General features: G+C 41.0%; 1 protein-coding gene across 4 annotated transcripts in view; it reads right to left on the reverse strand.

Annotated features, from left to right (window-relative positions):
• GSPT1 (G1 to S phase transition 1) overlaps positions 1–14,322 on the reverse strand; it is a 39,620-nt gene extending 25,298 nt beyond the window's left edge. Inside the window, exons 1-3 of one of the 4 annotated variants that reach the window (XM_034783020.1) lie at positions 13,884–14,320; positions 670–717; positions 441–482 (exon numbers count right to left, since the gene is read on the reverse strand). In XM_034783020.1, coding sequence (XP_034638911.1) covers positions 441–482; positions 670–717; positions 13,884–14,190 — 397 coding nt within the window. In that variant the 5' untranslated portion in view covers positions 14,191–14,320. Of the gene's footprint in view, positions 1–440; positions 483–669; positions 718–13,726; positions 13,746–13,883 lie in introns of those variants that run through there. The other 3 variants (XM_034783019.1, XM_034783022.1, XM_034783021.1) reach the window with 3 other exon arrangements.
• Between the last annotated feature and the right edge of the window lie 7,817 nt (positions 14,323–22,139).

Here is a 22,139-nt window from a genome sequence, read left to right on the forward strand (position 1 = left end):
GGTCAACTACAGACTAATATTTGTACTGGAAACTACACTGAAGACTACCACAATTTTAGCAGGAAAAGGGAAAGTTGCATACAAAAATCAGGAAAAATATGGCATCTTTACATTCAACACGTTATGACTTGTTTCACTTACTCAATAGGGAGCATGCCATGGCATGAAACATTGAGACTATTTTACAATTTGAAATAATGAATGTATTGAAGAAAAGAAGTGTAGAAAATACAGAATATTCTTCTTCAGTGTTCAAATAATCCCATTATGTCTGCCATCACAAAATTTACTGCAGTCTCTTTTCTTATTCAGGCACACAGCAGTGATACTGAGAGATTTGTACCAACCAAACTGCAAAGACCCAACTAAGGCAGCCTTCATTTTAGCTAACAATAAATCAACCCAAGTGATATTAGAAACTGTTAATGGCCATGTCTTACCAACAGGTTCTGAGACTTCCATACTAACAGCAACATTTGAACCTAAACAAAAAATTGAGGCATTATGTACATTTGCTTAACGTGAAGCCAGCAATATCAAACAAACAACTTTGGAATACCACCATGAACACTTTAATAAAGATGTTTTTTGCAATTACTAAAAATATTTATTTTTCTTAATCCCATTTATTGGCACGACAAAAGATTTTCAAACATGAAAACCCAGTACCTTCACAAGATGCTGTTTGCTCCTCTTGTGAAGACTCTGCAGATGCTCCTTAAACAAAAAAATGTTACTTTTAAAACAAGAATCAGATGTTATTAATTTCAAGATAATCCCATAAAGACCAGAGTTCTTTCAAATTTATCACGGCAACAAATAAAGCCATATCTAATAAAAATACTCCCTCCTCCCTACAGGAGGACACTAAATACAACCTTCTACTGTGAAAGAATTCTACTAAAGCTGGTATATTGTATTTTAAGAACTATGTTACATATGACAGTTTGAGGGGGAAGTCCCCGTCCTCCCTGCATTTAAGAGACTCCAAAGCAAATTTAGGGGAAGCAATTGTACATGTGCATTTTACTTCACCATTCTTTTTGTGTATTCTAGCTATTTTAGGTATTCGGGTTTTGTTAAGAGTTTAATACACTGAAATGTAACTTCACTATCTGCAATGAAGTAATCTTTTGTTTGTGAGATCTTTCTATTGTAGAGAAAAGCTATTCATCTTATAGAATTTCTATAGTGCCCATCACCACAGTATCTGGATGTCTAATAGCTTCACTGCACGATCAAATAGGAAATTAAAACAGGGTAGGAAACAAGTGAGCCCTTGTTTAAGCAAAGTCCTGCCATAATTACAAAACATGGTAAGAAATAAAAACAAGTGACTGGTAAATTCATTTTTTAAGCCTAATAAATTTTAAGAGCCTCCCTAATATCAAAGCTTCTCTCTAATGTTTTTTCCATATTGAAGAACTGAACCATTTGTAATTGGACCAGATTAAGCATAATGATTTATTGCATCCACACATGTTGAATTGGTTTAAGATATTTTCCTTAATATTCACTTTGGCATCTTAAGCCATTTTAGTTACAATACACTCTATCCTATAAACCTCAGTACAGTTCCAAGAAGAAATACATTCTAGAAGATTTCACAGGGCCATTAGTGACCTGGAGTCAAGTTCAACCAAACATTCCTTGTACTATTCCAATTGGTCTGCAGTAATGCTACCATTAAATTGGGTCACATTGAGTTGTAACTAATTAAACCCGCTCAAATAGTCCATTCCAACCAGTTATTAGACCATTTGACTCTTTGGAACATTTTTACATGCGAGTACAAAGTGTTCTGGGGGATTTAATCAGTTTAATTTTTCTAGGGTAAACCAGACCTCAAGGGTCTCTGTGACATGACATGAGCAACTACAGTATGTCAAAAACAGCATGTCCATCCACATTGTTGCTTTACCTTTGACTAGTTCCTTACCACTCCCATATCCTTTACTTGGCTGTGTTGTTAGCTCTCCTCCCTCCACACTTAGCATACAGCCCAGACTCCTGTACTACTTTAGTTATTTGAACTACATTCACAAAAGACCTGAAAATTGAAAAATTTTCTCAAAGCATTACGGAGAGCAATGAAGAGAAACTGTACCCTCAGCCACTTTGCTCTAGTTCTATAGCATGTGTTCATTGCAGGCTGTCATAGACTGGAGCAGTGCAGGAGAAAATGGCAGAATACTAGACTACAAAGCTTGCAGGAAGGGGACGGGAGGGGACATGGGTCATGCTGGTGCTGGGGGGGCCTAATGGGGCTGGCAGGCTCCCTACCCCAGCTCCCAGAAGCCAACAGCATGTCCATGTGGCCCCTAAGTGGAGGCGTGGCCAAGGGGGCTCCGCATACTGACCCCACCCCGAGCGCCTGCTCCGCAGCTCCTATTGGCCAGGAACCACAGCCAATGGAAGCTGCAGGTACGGTGCCTGAACATGGATGCAGCACGCAGAGCCGCCTGGCTGCACCTCCACCTAGGAACATGTTGCCACTTAAAGAGAGTCCTCCCCACCCCAAAGTAAGCACCAACCAAAGCCCTCACTCCCTCCCTTATCCCAACTCCTTGTCTTAGCCCTGAGCCCCCTCCCACACCTAAACTCCTGCTGGTGCTGGGGTGGGAGAGGTGCGGTGGCCGGAGACTGCCCCAGCAGCGGTTGCTGAGGCTGGCCCAGGGGCTGCCCAAACTGCTCAGGCAGCCCCCATGCCAGTCGCACCAGCTGCTGCAGAAGTCCTGGAAAGTTACAGAATCCGTGACTTCCATGACAGACTCACAGCCTTACTTATAGTACAATTCATCCGCATTGAGGACCTGAATATTCTTTATACAAGTGGTTAAGACCCCCATTTTACAGATGGGAATCCAAGAAACAAAAATTGCCTTATTCACCTAACACTGAACAGTAAGTGGCATAGCTGAAACTAGAATCTAAGTACAACTCCAAACTCCTTTTTCTAGATTACATCACTTCCGAAATTGCAACCAGCAACTTAATAATGCATTCTCTGTAGTCAAGGCTGAAAAATCATTTCCATTACAATCTCATTTACACATGCTTGTGATTTTTCAAGACATTCACCTTTAGGACTGAAGTTTTCCACATGGTCTCTTGTCTGCAAATGAAAAAAATCTATCCAATGTTTATTGTACTTTCACTTGCCTTGAAATAGAAACACTATGATAAGTAGATCAAAGAGGTTTGTTTGTTTTTCCTCTCTTATAAACCATATGCACAGCAGCACACATCATTTGAGCAGGTTGGGAATCTGACAGAACATTTTTCATAGAAAAATACCAATTCATCTAAACTAAAACTGTTAGAGTGATACCCCAGAATAGCCAATATCCCAATGGTTAGGGCACTAACTTGGGATGCGGGAGACCCAGATTCAAAGGCCCTTCTCGGTCACATCACAGATGAGCACTCTACCCACCAGGCTATTTGTTATTCTGGGGTGAGTGTCTAATTTTTTCCTGCAAAAAATTCAAAAGGTGTCTCCTTTCATCATTATGCAGAACAGGAACATGTTTGAAATCTCAAAACTTTTTGCAGGATAGGAAAAGCTATTTTCTGTTCAGCTTCTCTCATCACAGTACTAGATCAAAAGCAAGCTTGCTGAAGCTCTGCACTACGGTTTCTAAACCCATAGGCACAATGGGTTTGAGGACAACAACAAAAAAGCGACTCCTCCACAGAGAATTGAGATACTGGAAATGGGAAGTATCACACAAAGAAGTAGGGAATGTGGGTTGACCTAGTAGGAGCAGCACTTCTGCTATTATGAACTTCTGTTAAGGTAATGTGACAAAGTCAGATCTGACAGCTATAAGAGTGGTAGAAGGCAAGTAATATCAGCCTTAAAATGACGAAGGCCCTTTCCTCTCAGAGGCACCTGAATCAATTAAAGGCTAACAGTGACCTTTAAACACCCCTCTTCCCTTGAGACAGAGTGAGGAGGGATGAGAAACAAACTACAGCAGGGTTAGTGGCAGAAGGGAGAAAAGGCTTCTCTTGGGAGGAAGGCTGCTCTCCTACCCGTAGGGGAAATAGCCTACTTAACTGCCGTTTGGGGAAGGGCTGGCAACCAGAAACCAGCATAATAAGGTAAAACCCCGGAAAGTGGGCAGGGTAAAGTATCTCCTTTTGTGTGTTGAGAGTTTGTTTTTTTTGTTTTGCTTAAGAGAGCTACCCTGAGGCTCACCTTGTAAATATTAAAAAAATAAATCAGAGTGAAGAATTAAAAACCTCTGGAGAAAGACTGATTCACTCTGGGCCCCCACTGTCTGAGGGAGAAAGGCTGAGGCAACGAAGGACATACTTTGCCACAGCAGTATCAGTCAAATTAGATATAAAAGTACCATATAATATGGCAACAGCAGAAGAGCAAGTGCCACTCTGAGTTGCATCCACAGAAGTATTTCACAGAGCTAGGCGGTGGATATATACAATCTAGTATGACTGCAGCTAGATCAGGGGTAGGCAACCTATGGCATTTTAATTTAATCCGGGGGGCTCTGCATTTTAATTTAATTTTAAATTAAGCGTCTTAAAATTTTTAAAAACTTTATATACAACAATAGTTTAGTTATATATTATAGACTTCTAGAAAGAGACCTTCTAAAAAGGTTAAAATGTATTACTGGCACGCAAAACCTTAAATTAGAGTGAATAAATGAAGACTCGGCACACCACTTCTGAAAGGTTGCCGACCCCTGAGCTAGACCATCAGTTCTGGGCACCTCAGTACTAAGGAGATGAAGACAAACTGGAGGAACTGTCTTGCAATAAAAAACGGAAAGATTTTAATATATATAGCTCCACTAGAGCAGGAAAGGGATAACACAAACATCTGCAAATACATAAAAAAAACAAACATGAACACCAGAAAAATGTAATATGGTAGAAGATATAATTAGAAATAAAGGACGCTAAAAATGACATACCCTACAAAGGAAAAAGAATTGGGTTTGTGCATATTGACTTTGTGATGTAAACACCTTTCTGAAAACAGCTCCTCATTTTTAGAAATGAACTTTCTACCTACCCTGGAAGATTATGGTTCTAGGAGGTTGGTGCCAAACATATAGGAAAGCAATATCTGATTGAGGAGACAAGTCTGACAGACTTTTTGACAGACTTTCACTATATGCTCTGTGTAAAAATGAAGAGGTCTACTGAAGAAAAAAATCCTTTAAGACAGACACCTAAAAAGGTAACTGGGTAACTCAAGGAATTCATAATGGAATAGAGAGCATCTCGTTCTAAGACAATGTTACGCTTTACAAAAACACCCTGGAAAATGTCATCTCCTCTGATGAGCTCCAAACAATTCCTAGGCCTAGCTGAGGCAGACCGTCTGGATGGCTCAATGTGGGTTTAGGGTATGAAAAAAGTTGAAAGCCTCTACTGACCCACTTGGAGATATGTTCATGGCAGATTAATTCAGCTGAGGTAACCAAGTCCAGACTTCATCAGCTGGAGAGAAGGTCACAACAACACAGCACTTCTGAAGGTAAAGGGAAGCAAAGGAGGTAATGGGAAACGTCCTAAATGATATTTCCTGTATCTTGTGTTCTTCTGTTTTCTCTGACAATACTCTAGCAAATACCTAAGGTTTCTCATACTTCCTTAAGTTTTCCACAAGCCACATGAAGTGTCTAGACAACATATTATTAAGGGTTTACTCTTTTTACAACAGTTTACTAAAGCAGTCTTTAGTAGATCATGTGTAGCATCTGCTATCATATACAGCATACCTAAGTGAACAATATGAAATTTTTATCCACACTTCTAAACTCTGCTTGAAAATCTAGCTCTTTGTTATTTGTGGAAGTCATTCTGCTAAGAGTCTTTACAATCAAGGTGTCATCAGCTTACCAGGAAATCCAATTTTATCAGAATGTCAATCTTAATTCACACCAAGTGTTACAGAAAATCACATAAAACACTGCAAAATTTTGCAGTTACACATAGTTTAACGTAACAGAATTTGGTATTATGTATCATCTTTCACATTCCACCCATTCTCAAAGCACATTACAGTAGGCATTAAACATAGCGGTAATACAGTGACTGTGGAACGTGGCAGCAATAGCTAAACAGACCGTACAGTCTTCCTAGATGTTAGAGATCTGGAACATTGTTCAGCTTTATCACCACTTGATCTTTCCAACAACGGACACAGGATCGTTAAGGGTGGAAAATCAGAAAAGATATAGTGTAATGCAGTATACTGTTTGCATTAGGTAAGAGCTCAGTTTCTAGAGTGAGCTCCGACTCTGGCAAAGCGTAAGTGTACTCAGATTGAGCCTGTATGAAACTGCATTACAACAATATGGATCATGCATCCTAATGTTTTAAAGTGTTATTCTAGTGTCCCAAATAACTTTGCAAGAATGCACCATATGGCCTATATAATCCACATTATTCTACCATAGCTGACATATATCTGCTGCTTATTATTTATATTGTATTTTGTCCTTCTATATATTTCTGTTGCACAATAGTCCCAAGACCTTGGAATACTGAAGGGAGAAGAGAGGTAGCGCTCTAAAAACAAGTTATGCTCCACTTTCTGAAGTACCAACTTATTATTTTGTTTTTGTTGAGAACGATGAGCATAAGTCAGCAAGTTGATAGCATTAGCAGTTTACAGTACTAGCAAGGTAAGTTTCACTGTACAGTTTACTGCTGTATAGAAACAGCAGAAAGCTGCTTTGGATTGATATTTAAATTAAAAGGAAGTTAGATTTCTTTGTCCAGAAGAGACAGCTTGTGGAGACTGGGAAGAAAAAAAAAAAAAAAAAAAGAGAAAGAGTGGCTAAAATATAGGAATACAACTGCTAGCAGAGTATCAGAGGGGTAGCCGTGTTAGTCTGAATCTGTAAAAAGCAACAGAGGGTCCTGTGGCTGCTAGCAGAGTCAGTGTAAACTAGGATACAAGAAATAAATCTAGCTAAAAACTGCTCAGTGACTGTTAATCTTCTAATTATTTAAGCTACAAAGTCAATTTTGTTCTTGACTATATTTCATGCTCCACCTCTTTTGAACTTCTTTCTTTTATGAGGTGGTTCTGGAATTCCTATTCTTTCCCTTCATTTTATTTCCATCTGCCACTTTAAATGCCCTGGATGACAGCAACCCTTCCTTTGGCTCAGAAGGGCTTGATGCAGTTCAATAAATAGCCCCAAAACTTCCTCTTCAATAGATGGGGGAAGAGATCAATGAATTTTTCACTTCATCCAATAAATGAGAGCCCAATTCCACAGTACTCCTATTTCCTTCTGCCCCAGGGAGCAAGAGACTGATTTTGGTCCTAAAGATGATGTCACTAGTATAACTATCATACTTTTGTCTGTCTCCTCTCTATTTGCCTGAGTCATACTCATTTCTTATCCCCCCACACCCTCCTTTTATGGCCTCTGTAGATTCTCAACCTACATCTGCGCAGCCTTTGCACAAAACATATAACTGATGGGAGAAAATCTGACCTGTTCTTGGTCACTTTCCCTCTGCTGCTCCAGCAGCAGCACAAACACCATAAATTTCTTCACAGCAATTCCTGGAATACTGAGGGATGAAGAAATGTAAGATGCCCATACTGACTATAAACTGAGTAACCTTAGGACTCCATCATTGCTCCATGCTTGTGATTTGAATATCTGATTTGAGTACCATATTTACACAATAACCATATGGTCTCAGCAGTTCTCATACAATTATTACTGATGTTTATCCTTTCTTTAAAAAGGAAGTGGAGAAAAAGGAAATCAAACCAAAAAAGAGATTAAAGATCTGACTTAAAAATATAAAAGCAGGAGAATCACAGCCAACAGTAAAAATTGTGAGACTCAGTTAATATAAGCAGTATGATCTAGTTAAGGACAGTAAGCACAAGAGCTGTTCAAAATATTTCACATGAACAATATTTAAAATAATAGAGAAAGAAAAACATTTTCCGAGAGAGTTTCCGAAATTCACTTCAGGTGAATAAAGCTGTTTGTAAAAATATCACTTACACTTGGGTCCTAAATGATTTATTGAAAGTCTTGCTCTCTACCTCAAAACCTGAGGCCTTGTCTTCCCTAGGAAAATAAATATGTTCTTTACATGTGATAACAAACATGAGGTAAAATCCCAATGAAAATCAAGCAGTTGTAGTTTTAATGTGAGTTAGCAGGTTGAAGTAAAACCATAGGCTCCCCCATTAACTTTTACCCGCCAACATGTGGGAAAACGACAAACTGCCTTGTCCTCACTAGGATTTTACCTCATGTTAGTTAACTAGTTAGCATTAACTAGTATGTGTCAAGACCCCCATTTCTTGTAGTGAAGTATCTTACTTGTTTCACTAAAACCTACATGTTGGTACACAACTAGGCCTTATGAAAGCCTGACGATTTTCAAAGAATAAACCATACACCCCGCCGCCCCCAGCGATCACTTCCCGTAAGATTAAAATCAAGGCTCAATTGGTAGCACTCTTGCCTTTGAAACAGAAGATCAAGGAATCAAGCTCAGTATTAAGACGGTTAAGGGTTCCAATTCCAACCTTCAAATAAAACATCATATATCCCTGATGGATTATGAGACAGATTTAACATTCCATGGCACTTAAGATAGAATCAAACTCAGTGTCTTAACACTGACACACTCAAAGTTAGTTCTAATGTCCAAGCTATTACAAAGAATATAACATACTCTACATTTATTTGCCAATACACCTCTACCCCGATATAACCCTGTCCTCTTACTGCATTATAGGTGAAACTGCGTTATATGAACTTCTTTGATCCGCCGGAGTGCGCAGCTGTTCCCCCCCCCGCGCACTGCTTTACCGCGTTATATCCGAATTCGTGTTTTATAGGGTTGCATTATTTTGGGGTAGAGGTGTACTGCATTAACTGTGCTTAACACCTTGCTTTACACAGCTAACTGGGGTACCCAGAGTATGGAGACACTGTCTAACTTCAACATATATTCTAAGAATTACTAAAACTTGAGCAACTGCATTTTGATGTAGGCATAAAGGCCTACTTAAAAACTTCTTGCCAGAACACATCAATAAAACAGCAAAAGGTTATTGCAGACAAGTTAAACTCACTTTTTTAACCAAATATTGTTATAAGTAATAGGCAACATTACCATAAAGTTAGATTAGAGAAAAAAAATCTTCGTCTTAACTTCTTGTATTTGGCAAAACTTTGTTTACAGTGAGTTTCATTATTTCACCCTGTAAGCTGCTTCTTTTGTTTGTATTGATATTTAAACACAAGCTGGGGAGAAAAAAAAAATTAAACTAGGAAAATGAAAATGTAAAACCCCAAATGTGCAAGGGGGATTCAGGAAGTACCCAAAACCATTTCTGACTTCGTTTTGTAAAACTAGACTTCAAGTTGACAGAGTCCCATTAAGTACCAAACTTTTTACTGCTATCTAGATGAAGTTAAGTTATCACCTGATTCAAGATTCCATTTCATGCTAATTTAACATTTTTATACTCCACACAAAGAGACGAATGGTTCACACGTAATATGAAACAGATTTGCCTCCATGTGACCAATCAATAAGATCTCACAGATGTTGAAAACACGTACATGAAGTACATTAAAATTTGTGGAATCAATTCTGTCTGTAAAAGACAGCTAATACGTGGATATTTTAAATGTACACATTAATGAACGGTATATAAACTTCTGAGCCATTTTATCCGAGTACTGAGCTGTTGGTCTAGGGCAAACTCAAAATTTGTCTAAAATGCAGAGGTGTTAATCTGCAAAGGTGCAGAGCGGGAGCTAAGTTGAACAAAGACTGGTGGTGACTATGCATATTATTTTGGAAAGATGCTTAAAGAGCAGATGGCCTAATGTTCACATAAGTTATACAAAGCTGGGGAAAAAAAAAAAAAAAAAAGACATGTGACAGACTAAACTATTTTTGAGAAAGTGATGCAACAGATAATTTACCACCTTATTTCCAAAATGGTGGGCTTTGACAGAAAACAAAATGTGTTACTCTCGGTTAGTCTACACTGGGAATGCAAAAGTGCTGCCGCGGCAGCACTTTAACGTGCCTTGTGTGGTCGTGGCGTAGCGCTGGGAGAAAAACCACCTCCACGAGGGGAGTAGTTCCCAGCGCTGGTGCACTGTCTACACCAGCGCTTTACAGTGCTGAAACTTGCTGCGCTCAGCACAGTGTTTTTTCACACCCCTGAGCCAGAAAGTTGCAGCGCTGTAAATTGCCAGTGTAGACAAGCCCTTAGTGTCTGGTTGAGAGTGTGGCATGATGACCTAAGAGCTAGCTGGCTGAGGGAGGTCAACCCTCACAAGACAATTAGTGTTTTTAACTCAACATCTTGACTTGCTCTACAACTTTTGCCCTCCAGTTTTTGTTCTCATCACCTTTGTATGTAAAATTCGAAATTTTACATACCACAACCACAGCAATCTTTAAAAGCCATTTTAAAGTGAGTCACAAAATACAATACGCACAATAGAAAATATCATGACTACACTGACTAGACTCCACCTCCTGGCCAGAAGTGTCACGGATGTTCATGTAAGTAGGAGGAGGCAACTTAATGAGGTAAAATAGAACCACACAAAAGAACCACCTTGGTTCCACCAATATCTTGGTCATCAATTACTTAACGTGACTAGGTACTCCCAGCCTCAAAGGGTCACAGCAATGATGGCCTGTTCAAGGAACGAGATAAGAAGATATTGTTTGGAACTGCAAAATCCTCATAATGGAAGAAGGTTACCCCAAGATAGACAAAAGTGCTTTTAATAGACAACGGTTTAATATTATGAAAACCCAAGTAAATATTTAGTAATGTACCAATCTAAACCTTTGAAACATCTAGAAGGTATGACTATTATACAAGCTAGAAATTCCAAATCAGCCAAAGATAGTATTGCTACATAGACAGTGTGTTCAGCAGCTGGAAAGAAAGGAGTGAAGACTGTCCACTCCGCAAAACTAAGGCCATGTCTATACTATGGCTCTATGGCTGCACAGTTGCAGCGTCACTTTAACACCATAGTACAGATAATTCCTACATGGTCAGAAGAGGTTTTTCCATCAATGTAGGCAATCCACTTCCCCAACCTAGCCATATCCACACTGGGGGGTAGGTAGACTTAACTACAGCTCTGAGTGGTGTAAATTTTTCACACCCCTGAGCAACATAGCTAGGTCAATCTAAATTTTAAGTGTTGACCACACCTAGGAAGCCATATTGAATGGCTCTCAGTTAAGTCTCCGCTAGTCTCTATGTGGAAATATGGAAGCTGAGTCCGCAGGCCTCAAGAGTGGTGAGAATGCAGAAAAGGGGCAACATACAGTATAGGAAATGAGGGAAAGTATTATCCAGCCTACAAAAAAAAAAAAAAAAAAAAAAAAAAAATCCTACCAAGGAACTGCCAGCCTCATAAAAAGAGCTGGGGAAAAAAAGTTACTGCACATGCCATTATTCAAATATTGGTAACAATATTTCAAACACCACCAGGAGTCCTTGTTCATAGTACAGAACAAAACTCTGATGGTTCTCCTTTAGGAGAAGATGATGTGAGTTACAGAAGCAAAGGGGATCTAAAAGTAAACTTTTTCATTATGTTTAAATTTAAAAGATTCTGATGGATTATGTACAACATGTAAAAATATTTGTTGAATTATTTTTAAATTTTAATTCCAAGTTTCATATTGGAGTGAACTTCAAATATTTTTCAAGGGTTCATAATACAAATTCTGATACAACCTCAACTATTTGCAGCACCTTTACAATTTCCATTTACCTATGAACATGAAAGTGCATGGATTCTTTGAATAGAAATCAAGGAGTCTGTCCAAACCTTATCCAAAGAATATTTTAAATGGTACTGCACAAGGTCATGCCTACTGTCAGCTGCCCACATAATACATATCCTGAAATTTACAATATCAGAAAGTATGCAGTATAAAACTAAGTCAAACTTAAAGAACATAGAGCTTTATACTTAATTGTTTAACAGAAGAATATTACTTTTTAATATTGAATATTTTATATACTTTTCTACAAGCCAATAAGTGAAAGTTTGATTACTGATTTCAATCATCATCATATGGAAGTTAAATATTAAGGGGACTATGATATTCATTCAGATACTAAGTCAGCATGCAATAATTAATAACTCATGATCTCTTGCTGGGTATGGCTTATTAAACACTGTATAACAAATTGGTGACTATGAATTACTGCAACCCTGATATCTGAAATAGAGGGCTGTCTCACATTGTGTTAATATGAATAAAGGAAGTTTTCAAAAATCGATAGTGAGGTTTTAAATGTCACATTCAAACAAGTTTCAAAATCCTAAACCACAAGAGTAACCTTGTAATCTATGAATAAGAATTTATGAATGACAAAGTGTCAGAAAATGAATCCACGTTTTTGACATCTGGAAGGAGACTCATTCAATTTGAAACAGGTATTAATAAGTAGCTGTTGTTTAATTTCATCTATGTAAAAAGTGAACACCATACATATGCTGTTTGCAAAATACTCTGAAATCCTTGGAAATTAAAAGCAATATAGAAATTCAAGATATTAAGCTAGAACCCTGCCAGCTAGAGAGCCCTCCTCCCCAATCACCTCACAAAAAGTGTCACACTGGAAAGATTATTAAATGCTTAAAGTGATCCTCTTCATAAAGGCATAAATGATCTCCCTGAAACTGTTGGCGGCAGCTACAGGGCCAATCTCCCAACCATGTCATGTCTACTACCACCCAGATCTGTGACTTATCTCCTTTTTCTACACTCAGTTTCCCCTCCCCCCCACCATCCACTCCCATCTCTCAAAAGTATATTGATCTAAGGCACTTTTTGACCCTTCAGGATGAAAAGCAAGATAAAAAAGTAATGTAGAGAGGGTTTGGGATATAGATAGTATATGAAACACGGTACTAATTAAAACTGAATTACCCCATTCTCCATCTCTGCTTCTTGACAATAAGGATTATCTTTACTGTGCACCCTTGATCAGACTCCTAAATTGTACCCTATTGTCTCCTTCCTCAAACTGCTCAGCACATTGCTCCAGTAGCTAAACTGTGCCACAAAGTGCCCTTCTGCCCTGCTCCACTATAACTTCACCCCCATCCCTGTGGCTGTATCCTGAGTCACAAACATTTCTATGCTGTCCTAAGGCTCTTCTAGCTAGATTCTGCAATGTGATCCTCAGCCTCTCTTCCTCTCCACATACACCAAGGTTATGCTCAAGTTCCCCACGTACCACCAACCTCTCTGATATCCTCTTCTCCCTCTACAAAGTTCATTTTCAAAGCTCCCCTCCCGATTCCAAATCCAAATTCTCCTCCCAGACTCCAATCCCCTGCTCCTAAATTTCCCCTCAGCAGCCTCACAGTCCATTTCCCTTCCACAGGCCCCAGGAATATTAGCCCCCAAGTCTCTCCAACACAAGCTCCCTACATCTGCCCCACATGTTGTCCTCACACCCAGTATGGCCCCCAGCAATACCCACACATCCCACTTCCAGTGATGCCTCCCAGCGCTCCCCTTCCCTCCTGTCAATGTTATTCCCAAGCCCCGCCATCAATCTTTTCCTCAAGGCTTCACAGCCAAGTGTTACTCCCCAAGACTTCGGCTTCCACACCCCTCCTCCAACCCCATCCCCCAATATCCCCTCCCCCAGCCCTATTCCCCGGGCAGCAGCCCCTCATACCTGAATGTGCCAGGGCCCTACTCACCACCAGGCCATCCCCCTGCGTTCCCTCATTTCCTCTTCGCCCCCGGGGCTGCGTTTGCAACCCCCCCATCCGGTGCACGTGGCCGCCCCCCCGCCCCCCTTTTCCCCGCAACGTGGCCCCGGCGGCGGTTACCGTGGGGCGGGGGCGGCGGCAGGCCAGGTGGGGGGGAGGGCGGCGGTAGTCCAGGCGCCGCCCCCCCTCTCAGGAAGGACGGCACGAACTCGGCAGCGTGGACATTGGGCACGAAGGGCTTGGCGTTCACGTTGAGCTGGCGGCTGAAAGCCGCATCAAGGAGGAGCTCCGGCTGCTCGGCCTGGGCCTCTGCGGCCGGCGGGGCGGACCCAGGGTCGGCGCCGCTGCCCGGCTCGATGTCCGCCTGGTCCCAGCAGTCGGGAGCCGAATCGCTGCTACTCCCGCTGCCGTTCCCGTTCGCCTCCATTTTGTGGCTGCCCCACAAACCTCTGCGGCTCCGAAGCCGTACGGGAGAAGGCGGCGGCGGCGGCGGCAGCACCGACTCAGCACTCCCTCACTCCAGCGACTCCGCGTGTGCCCCACCGCCCTGCGCAGTGTGACCTGCCGGAGTTCCCGTGCCTCCTCCCCACAGACTCATTCGCCGCCATCTTGGTAGTTGTTTCTTCCCTGGTTCCCATTCCATAACATGAGTGTGCTGAGGTGTAGGGACTACGATTCCCATTAGGCTTTGCGCGCACATATTTGCCTTCCCACTGGGAGAGACGGGAAATGTAGTTCTCTTGGCCTGCTGGGTCACATTTCCCGGCGGGCTTTACGCCCTATTCTCTCGGCTTTGCGCCTCTTTCCCCTCCCTCCCGCCACAGAGAGACGGGAAATGTAGTTCGGGGGAGCCATGCTGAAGAAGAACACCGAATCCCTGCACGCACTGCGCGTTAATTTGCTTTGTTCAACCTTTTTTTGCCACCGCATAGAAGGATGGGAAATGTAGTTCTCCCCTCTTGATTAGGAAGAACAACCAACCCTCCCATAACTAACCTAGAAGTAGGAAAGGTGGGTGGCAGCTGGTGGTCTTCAGTGGTGATAGTATCAGAGAACTACTAAGTTGGAGGGGCTCAATTTTCCCCCTTCCAAGTTCAGGTGAGTGTGTCACATGAAGTAACCTCATATGCACAATTCTACAGATGTTCCTGGGGATGTGGGACCTCCACCTCCTAAACACAAGCCTTTTACAGTCCACATCTGCAGGCTGCGATTAATTGGAAGTGTGGAGCCCTCTGTCTCCCATTGACTTAAGTTGGACTGGTGGAGGCCCAAAACTCCTGAAAAAGGGTTAGGACCAAGGCAGTGAAGTCAACTCTGGTGATTTTTATGGCTAGTCTCATGATATTTGGTGTTTTTTTTAAAGCTCCAGCTCCTGGAGTCAAGTGATTACATGAGACTCTTTATTTATTTTTAAAAGGATAGCATAACTTAGCTCTTGGCTGCAGAGAAAGCCTGAAAAAAAAAAAAAAAAGTGATCCAAGTATATCAAAGGCTTAGAACCTGGAAGGCAAATAAAAAGAACTCAAAATATTTTTTTAAAGATTTTTATGATTTTTAAGGCAATGTCATGGTTGGTTGGTTGGTTTTTTAACACTTTGGATTGAGAATACTTATAGTGTCTCAAGTTAGGTTACCATACTGGAAGCACCAGAAATCAATGGCTCTTTTTGTAAAATGGGTATAATACTGCTTACCAACCTCACTGTGTTAACTTGCGGCTTAATTAAGGCTTGTTAAGCACTTTGAGATCTATAGAAATATGAAGTTTTAATACGCTCTATACTCTACCAGTTTAAGAAAACAGAAAAACATTAGAACCACAGAAAAAGATTATGCTATACAACGCAGACCACGCCTTTGATCTCACAGACCCCTCATATTCTTCATAACTTGCTAAGTGAAAAATTCCTCAATAATTTATCTATCAAAATTTAAACCTTGACCAGAAAAACACCCTTTTCCTTTTCAAACTGTCATCTTGATATCACCAGATTCCATATGCTCTCCTGCCATCATATTCTCCCTGCTGTTATGAACTTGTACCCACCCTAAGGGTATGTCTATGCAGCAAGTAGACACCCACTGCTGGCCCATGCCAGCCAGTGAGGCTGTTTCATTGCTGTGTAGGCTTCTGGGCTCTAGGACCCTGCAAGGTCAGAGGGTCCCAGAGCTCAGGCTCCAGCCCAAGTCTGGAAGTCTACACCGCGATGAAACAGCCCTGCAAGCCTGAGTCGGCTGGCATAGGCCAGCAGCAGGTTTATTTTTGCCATGTAGGCATATCCTCAGTGGTTAATTCCCTTGACCAAATTATTAAATATTCATTGACATTTTGTGAATAAATGGAATGGAATTTACAAGTATTTAAATTACTCTATATAACCTCTCTCTCTTTCTAGATATAACTTAGAGAATTTTTTCACTTGACCAGAGCTCGGAGAGCCAGGAATATTACTCTGTATATTCACTCACCACACAAAGGGCCAGCTTCCTCCAGGACACAGGCAACTTCCTCCAGAAACGCAATAAAATTAATAATCTCCCTCAGAACACCATCCTTACCACCATGGATATCACCTCCCTGTACATCAACATCTTTCACAATGATGGCATGCTGCCTATCTCAAATATCTATAGGACAATGGACAATACTCAGATATCCACCCCAGACATCACCAAACTCATCTGTTTTATCCTCACTCATAACAATTTTACATTCAACAACAAGCACTTTGTCCAAACCATGGGAACAGCTATGTGTACTAGGATGACTCCCCAAATTGCCAATATCTTCATGAGCCACCTTGAGGAAAAATTTCTGGGCAAATGAACCCTTAAATCAATCATATGCCTGAGATACATCAATAATATTTTTATCCTCTGGACAAAGGACCTACACGCCCTCATAAGTTTCCATCACAACTTCAACAACCACCACCCATTCATTAAACAATGTCTAGAACACTCCCACACTAGGATCAACTTCCTGGACAACACAATCAGCTCCAATAATGGAACGCCACAGACAGCTATATACAGGAAACCCCTGGATCAGCACACCCACCTTCACAGATCCAGTGACCACCCCAAACACACCAAGAAATTTGTTATCTTTAGCCACAAAAACAACAAGGAGTCCGGTAGCACCTTAAAGACTAACAGATTTATTTGGGCATAAGCTTTTGTGGGTAAAAAAACCTCATTTCTTCAGATGCATGGAGTGGAAGTTACAGATGCAGGCATATAATGACCAGGCACTCAGATACCACAGAATATGCTCTGAGGAGAAAGTCTTAACGATAGGTGGCACTGCCGGGGTGGGGGTGGGGGGGGGAGTGGGGGGGCAGTGGCAGATTACTGCACAGGGACCCATGACCAGGGGCCCTGGCCAATTTGGGACTCCCAGAAGAATCACCTCCCACTACGACCCTGGGGCTGGAAGGCTCTTGCTCAACACTTTGGCTGTGGGGCCATGGCAGGGGCACCCAGCTTTTCCAGTCTTAGGGACACAGTGGGGGTGAGGGTGGGGCCGAAAGGAGCGAGTGGGGGCAGGGCCTCAGGGGAAGAGGTGGAGTGGGGGCAGAATGGGAGCAGGGCCGCAGGGGAAGCCTCACCCGCCACCCATGATCTTAACACACTTAAAACTGCTTTCATGAAACAAGGATATTCCACCAGAGAAGTAGATTTCATCATGGAATGTGTATCCAAATACCTTGAGAAAACCTGCCTCAATACGGAAATAAAACCCCCTTCAACCTCTAGTTGTCACCTACCACCCTACACTGGAACCTATACTGGCTGTCGTTAAACAAGTACAATCCATAGTCAATGAGGTCCACAGCCTGAAATAAATCTTTCCTGAACCTCCTCTTCTGGCCTTCAAACAACCCCCCAACCTCTCTCCAACCTCATCATCAGAAGCAAGCTCCGCACAGACCAGGACACACTAACTCAAATGGCACCAGACCTTGCCAGAACAACAGATGTAAAACCTGTAGACATATTTTCACTCTGATGATGATCAATACCACCCCCATATCACACCTTTCAAGACCCATGAGTCCTACACATGCCTATCAAACATGTGGTATGCCTCATCCAGTGTGCTAAATGGCTCAATAACAATTATGTGGGTGAAACCAGGTAATCACTATGCTCTCAAATGAACTAACACAGAATAATGCTAAAAGACAAAAACAACATATCACCTGTGGGTGAACACTTTTAACATTCACTCTATAGCTGACCTTTCAGTCATCATCCTCAAAGGAAACCTCCACAACACCTTCAAAAGATGAGCCTGGAAGCTTAAATGTATAACTTTGCCAGACACTAAAAATCATGGACTGAATAGAGACACTGGATTTATAGCTTATTAAAACACTCTATATAACCAATTAACCCCTTTCCCCCAGCTTTTTTCTTTTCCTTTCCCCCTATGTCTGGAGAGATGTTAACTGGTCACTTCACCTTGAATGGTCCCTTGAAATATGTGTTTACTTATTCTAAACAATCTGTTCCATCTTGTATTTAGCTGTGACACTCGCAGTACATTTCCCAGACCTGAAGCACCTTGTCTCTCTTTATAACCTTATGAATTTATACTTATCTCTAAATGATAGTGCAAATTCTGCATTTTCCTATTTGCAGTTGTACACAAAATATTTTACAAACTGTGAGAATGAAAAACAAACTGTGCCTTTTTGCTTCTTTATAATGTACAAAGAAGCCCTCAATTTTTCCCCACTTAGAAATATTAGATCTTGATTTCCCTATTTTTCCTTTAAGGACTCTCTGGATAACTAATGAGATTATAATATGCAGGACTCAAACTGGGGGCATATATTGTGTCTCCATCTTCCACAAAGTGCCACCTCACATTTCAAAATCACAGCTTTAATTTAAAGTAAAGTTTTTTAAATGTCAGTCTCTAGCCATTTTGGTTGTGAAGAAAATAATCAGTACATGGATCAAGTGTAACTGATGCAATGATGTTTGCCTGAGTTTGCAGAGAGCCTGAAACAATAGCCTCAATTAATTTTAATCAGGTGTCCAGTGAAGATAATTTAAATGTCAGTGTTGTTACAGCCGACCAAAGCATATAGAGAAAGGAAAGGGACAATCATATTATAAAGATCTGCGCAATCTCCTGTGAGTGACATCTCATTTTGGCACCACCAATGGGAAGTGATAGAATACCACGATGTATTCCTCCTTTGAGAAGTGGCCAAGCCCAAGGCATTTAGGCATGTTCAATAGGACATCTGAGCCACACCCAGTGGGAGGCAAGCCCATGATCATATTTTGAGCATCTCCCTAACTATATGCTGTGAGTACATTTCAAAGGGTGGAGCTTCATTTGTAGGCAGAGCGTGAAGTACCACCATTGTTATTTTTCCTTCTGCATTTGATCCCATATAACATAGGAGGCAAAAGATTGAAATGTAAGTAACTGGTCATGAGTTGTTTAAAACTGAGTAAAATAGATATTACTAAAACAATAAACTTCTGAAGTATGTAGACTTAAAAATCTACTCTCCTACATTCCTCTTCCAAGTGCAAAACTCTCCCCCTATCATGCAAAGGGCCAACTCCATCAATTTCTGAAGAATCTAGACTCCCATTAAAAAAGTATTATGGTTATGAAAAAAATTCCAATTGTAACCTGATGCAGTGCTATTTTCTTGAGTATGCAGTAGGCATTTCCAGGCTTCTGTTGCTGCTCAGAGATTTCTTCAAGAGTGAAATTAAAGAGACTCAAATCTGTTTCACCACTGGACTATTCAGAACTTTGTAAAATGGATGAGTCATCTCATTTTTATTCAGCTGCCATATGGGAGGCTTATGAGCAGCAGGATACAGTCTAGGTGCTAGCCATATGAGACATGGACTTGAAAAAAAGGACCCCCCCCCCCACCTGACAACAACCAGAATTCTGAGGAAGAGCAGAGTAGTGGAGGTCACTTTCCTGCTCTTTGAAGCTGCCAAAATTAGTAGCACTCCTGAACAGTTATGGGGTCTTTGGGTTTGGAGTTGGAAAAGGGTGATCCTTCTTTCAGCATCCAAAGGAGTGTGGAGGCAAAAGCAAGATACTTAAAGCCAGAAAACAGATGAAAAATAACAAGGAGTCCAGTGGCACCTTAAAGACTAACAGATTTATTTGGACGAAAGCTTTTGCCCAAATAAATCTGTTAGTCTTTAAGGTGCCACCGGATTCCTTGTTGTTTTTTTGGATACAGACTAACACGGCTACCCCCTGATATATGAAAAATAGATCTCCTGAGCAAGGAGTTATAGGTAGGAACACCCAGAAAGAAGTCCCAACACCCTCTACCTGATGGGAAGGAAGGCTTGGCTTCTTACCAGGACTTCTCTGGTGCCCCAACTTTCCATGAATCTTTGTATTGGCTTCTGGTTAATAGGTGACATTTTCTGGCTATTTGGTATCTGGTAAATTTTTATTTTATGGTTTCCCTTTAGTTGTGGATAAGCCCCTATTTGCTCAGTTTTATAACTATCACATTACCAATTGTTAAGCCTCTTATTATGTGAGTTCTGACTCTACTGAGAAGTCAAGTGAGCTCTTACCTTCAACCAAATGCCATACATGAAAGGGATTTTCTCAGTTCTTTTGCCCCATTTAGAAAGGCTTCCACAGTCTCTCTTTTGTTAACAGCTTGGAGATGTGTCCCTTCTGCTGGCTACCTCCTTTGTGGGGAAAGGATTTTAGTTCTGCCAGTGTCTGCCTTGAGATTATTACTTGCACACAGAGCTTGTGGGCAGTACTGTCTTATTACATATGTTTTGGCATCCCTTAGAAGATTGGACTTCAAAGCATCTGAAATACAACTTGGATTTGGCATCCCTAAGTATCCCTGAACTCTGTTCTTGCCTCTTTTCCATTGTTCATGGGTTTGTGTGTGTGTATGGGGTGGGCGGGTTGGCACATAAATGCAAACAGGTTTGATAGTTTCCAGAGTACATGTTGCCAGAAGCCTCAGAGACTTTCTCTATGGAAGAAAAGTTACTTGCAGTGTCTGTCAAGCCTGACACTATTCCCTAGATACTGTGATCGTCAGACATAATTTCAGAAGCTATTGTGGCCCTCCCAGGTGTTCCTAAGGGTGTGCAAACCTGTTCTGCAGGCTTCTCCACGCATAAGAGGTGAGTAAAGCGAAACCCTTAGGTTTTAACTGAGCTGATATCTTTCAGTGTTTTCAACCTGGAGTATTAGGCAGTACTTAAAAACAAGAGCTAAGCAAATAAGTAGAATCATGATTACTTAACTGGGTAATATCTGTTGGAATATAGATAGTGATGTTTTGTTGAGGTGTCTCAGCAATATAAAGCTTTTTACTTCTTCAAATAGTCCCATTATATCATCCAGCCATTTAAACTAAAATTGTAAGAAAAAGCTCTTACGTATTTTTTTGTTGAAGAATTTTTTATTCTAGAACCACCCATGTTTGCTGCCAAAATTCTTGTAACGGACTGATGCCATTCCTTAAATTGAATTAGATTATTGATTTACATCATTCTGTCAGATTTTGTCATCATTGCAGCATGATTGCCTCATTAGGTTTTCTTCATGAATGTGAAAGGACCCATAATGCAAGGGAGATGAAAAAGTTTAAAAGGTCTTTCAGTAATAATTATCCCGTATATATCTATCATAGGTACTTATATGGCCTTCATTACCATAATATCTGAGCACCTCACAAATCTTTTAGTGTATTTATCTTTGCAATAACCTAGGAGGTAGAGAAGCACATCTCCAGTTTACAAGTGGGGAACTGAGGTACAGAGAGACTAATCTACACTGAATCTGGGAGGTGTGATCATAACAAGTGTAGATCAAAGCTAGCTCCAGTAATAATAGCAATTAACCTTTGTAGCACAGTACCCTTGGTATGTACTTGAACTGTCACACCCATGCTGCTGGGGTTTCACCGGTATTGTTATGTGAGCTAGTTACAGAAATTATAGTGGGGCAGAGAATTGACCCCTGGTTTTGTGGGTTCCCAGCTCTTGGGGATCAGAAATTCATTCTGCAGCAATCAATTAGAGGACACTATCTTTGTCATATTAGTAATAATACTTGGCACTTCTACAGTATCTTTCATTCAAGGTTCTACAAGTACTTTAAACTATTAAGCCTCACATAGACCCACCTGTGAAGTACCTCTGTTACAGTTATGTAAACTGAGACAGGATAAGGCAAAAGCATTCAACCTTAGTGCTAAAGTTAGGTACCTAAATCCACATTTAGATATTTTAAAAAGTAGCCTGATTTTTAGAGGTGCTTTCAAGTCAACGGGAGTAGTGAGTCTGAAAAGAAGACTAAGAGAACATGCCATTTACTCAGCAAAATGAAAA

Source organism: Trachemys scripta, chromosome 10 (genome assembly GCF_013100865.1).
Source record: "Trachemys scripta elegans isolate TJP31775 chromosome 10, CAS_Tse_1.0, whole genome shotgun sequence".
Lineage (NCBI taxonomy): Eukaryota > Metazoa > Chordata > Testudines > Emydidae > Trachemys > Trachemys scripta.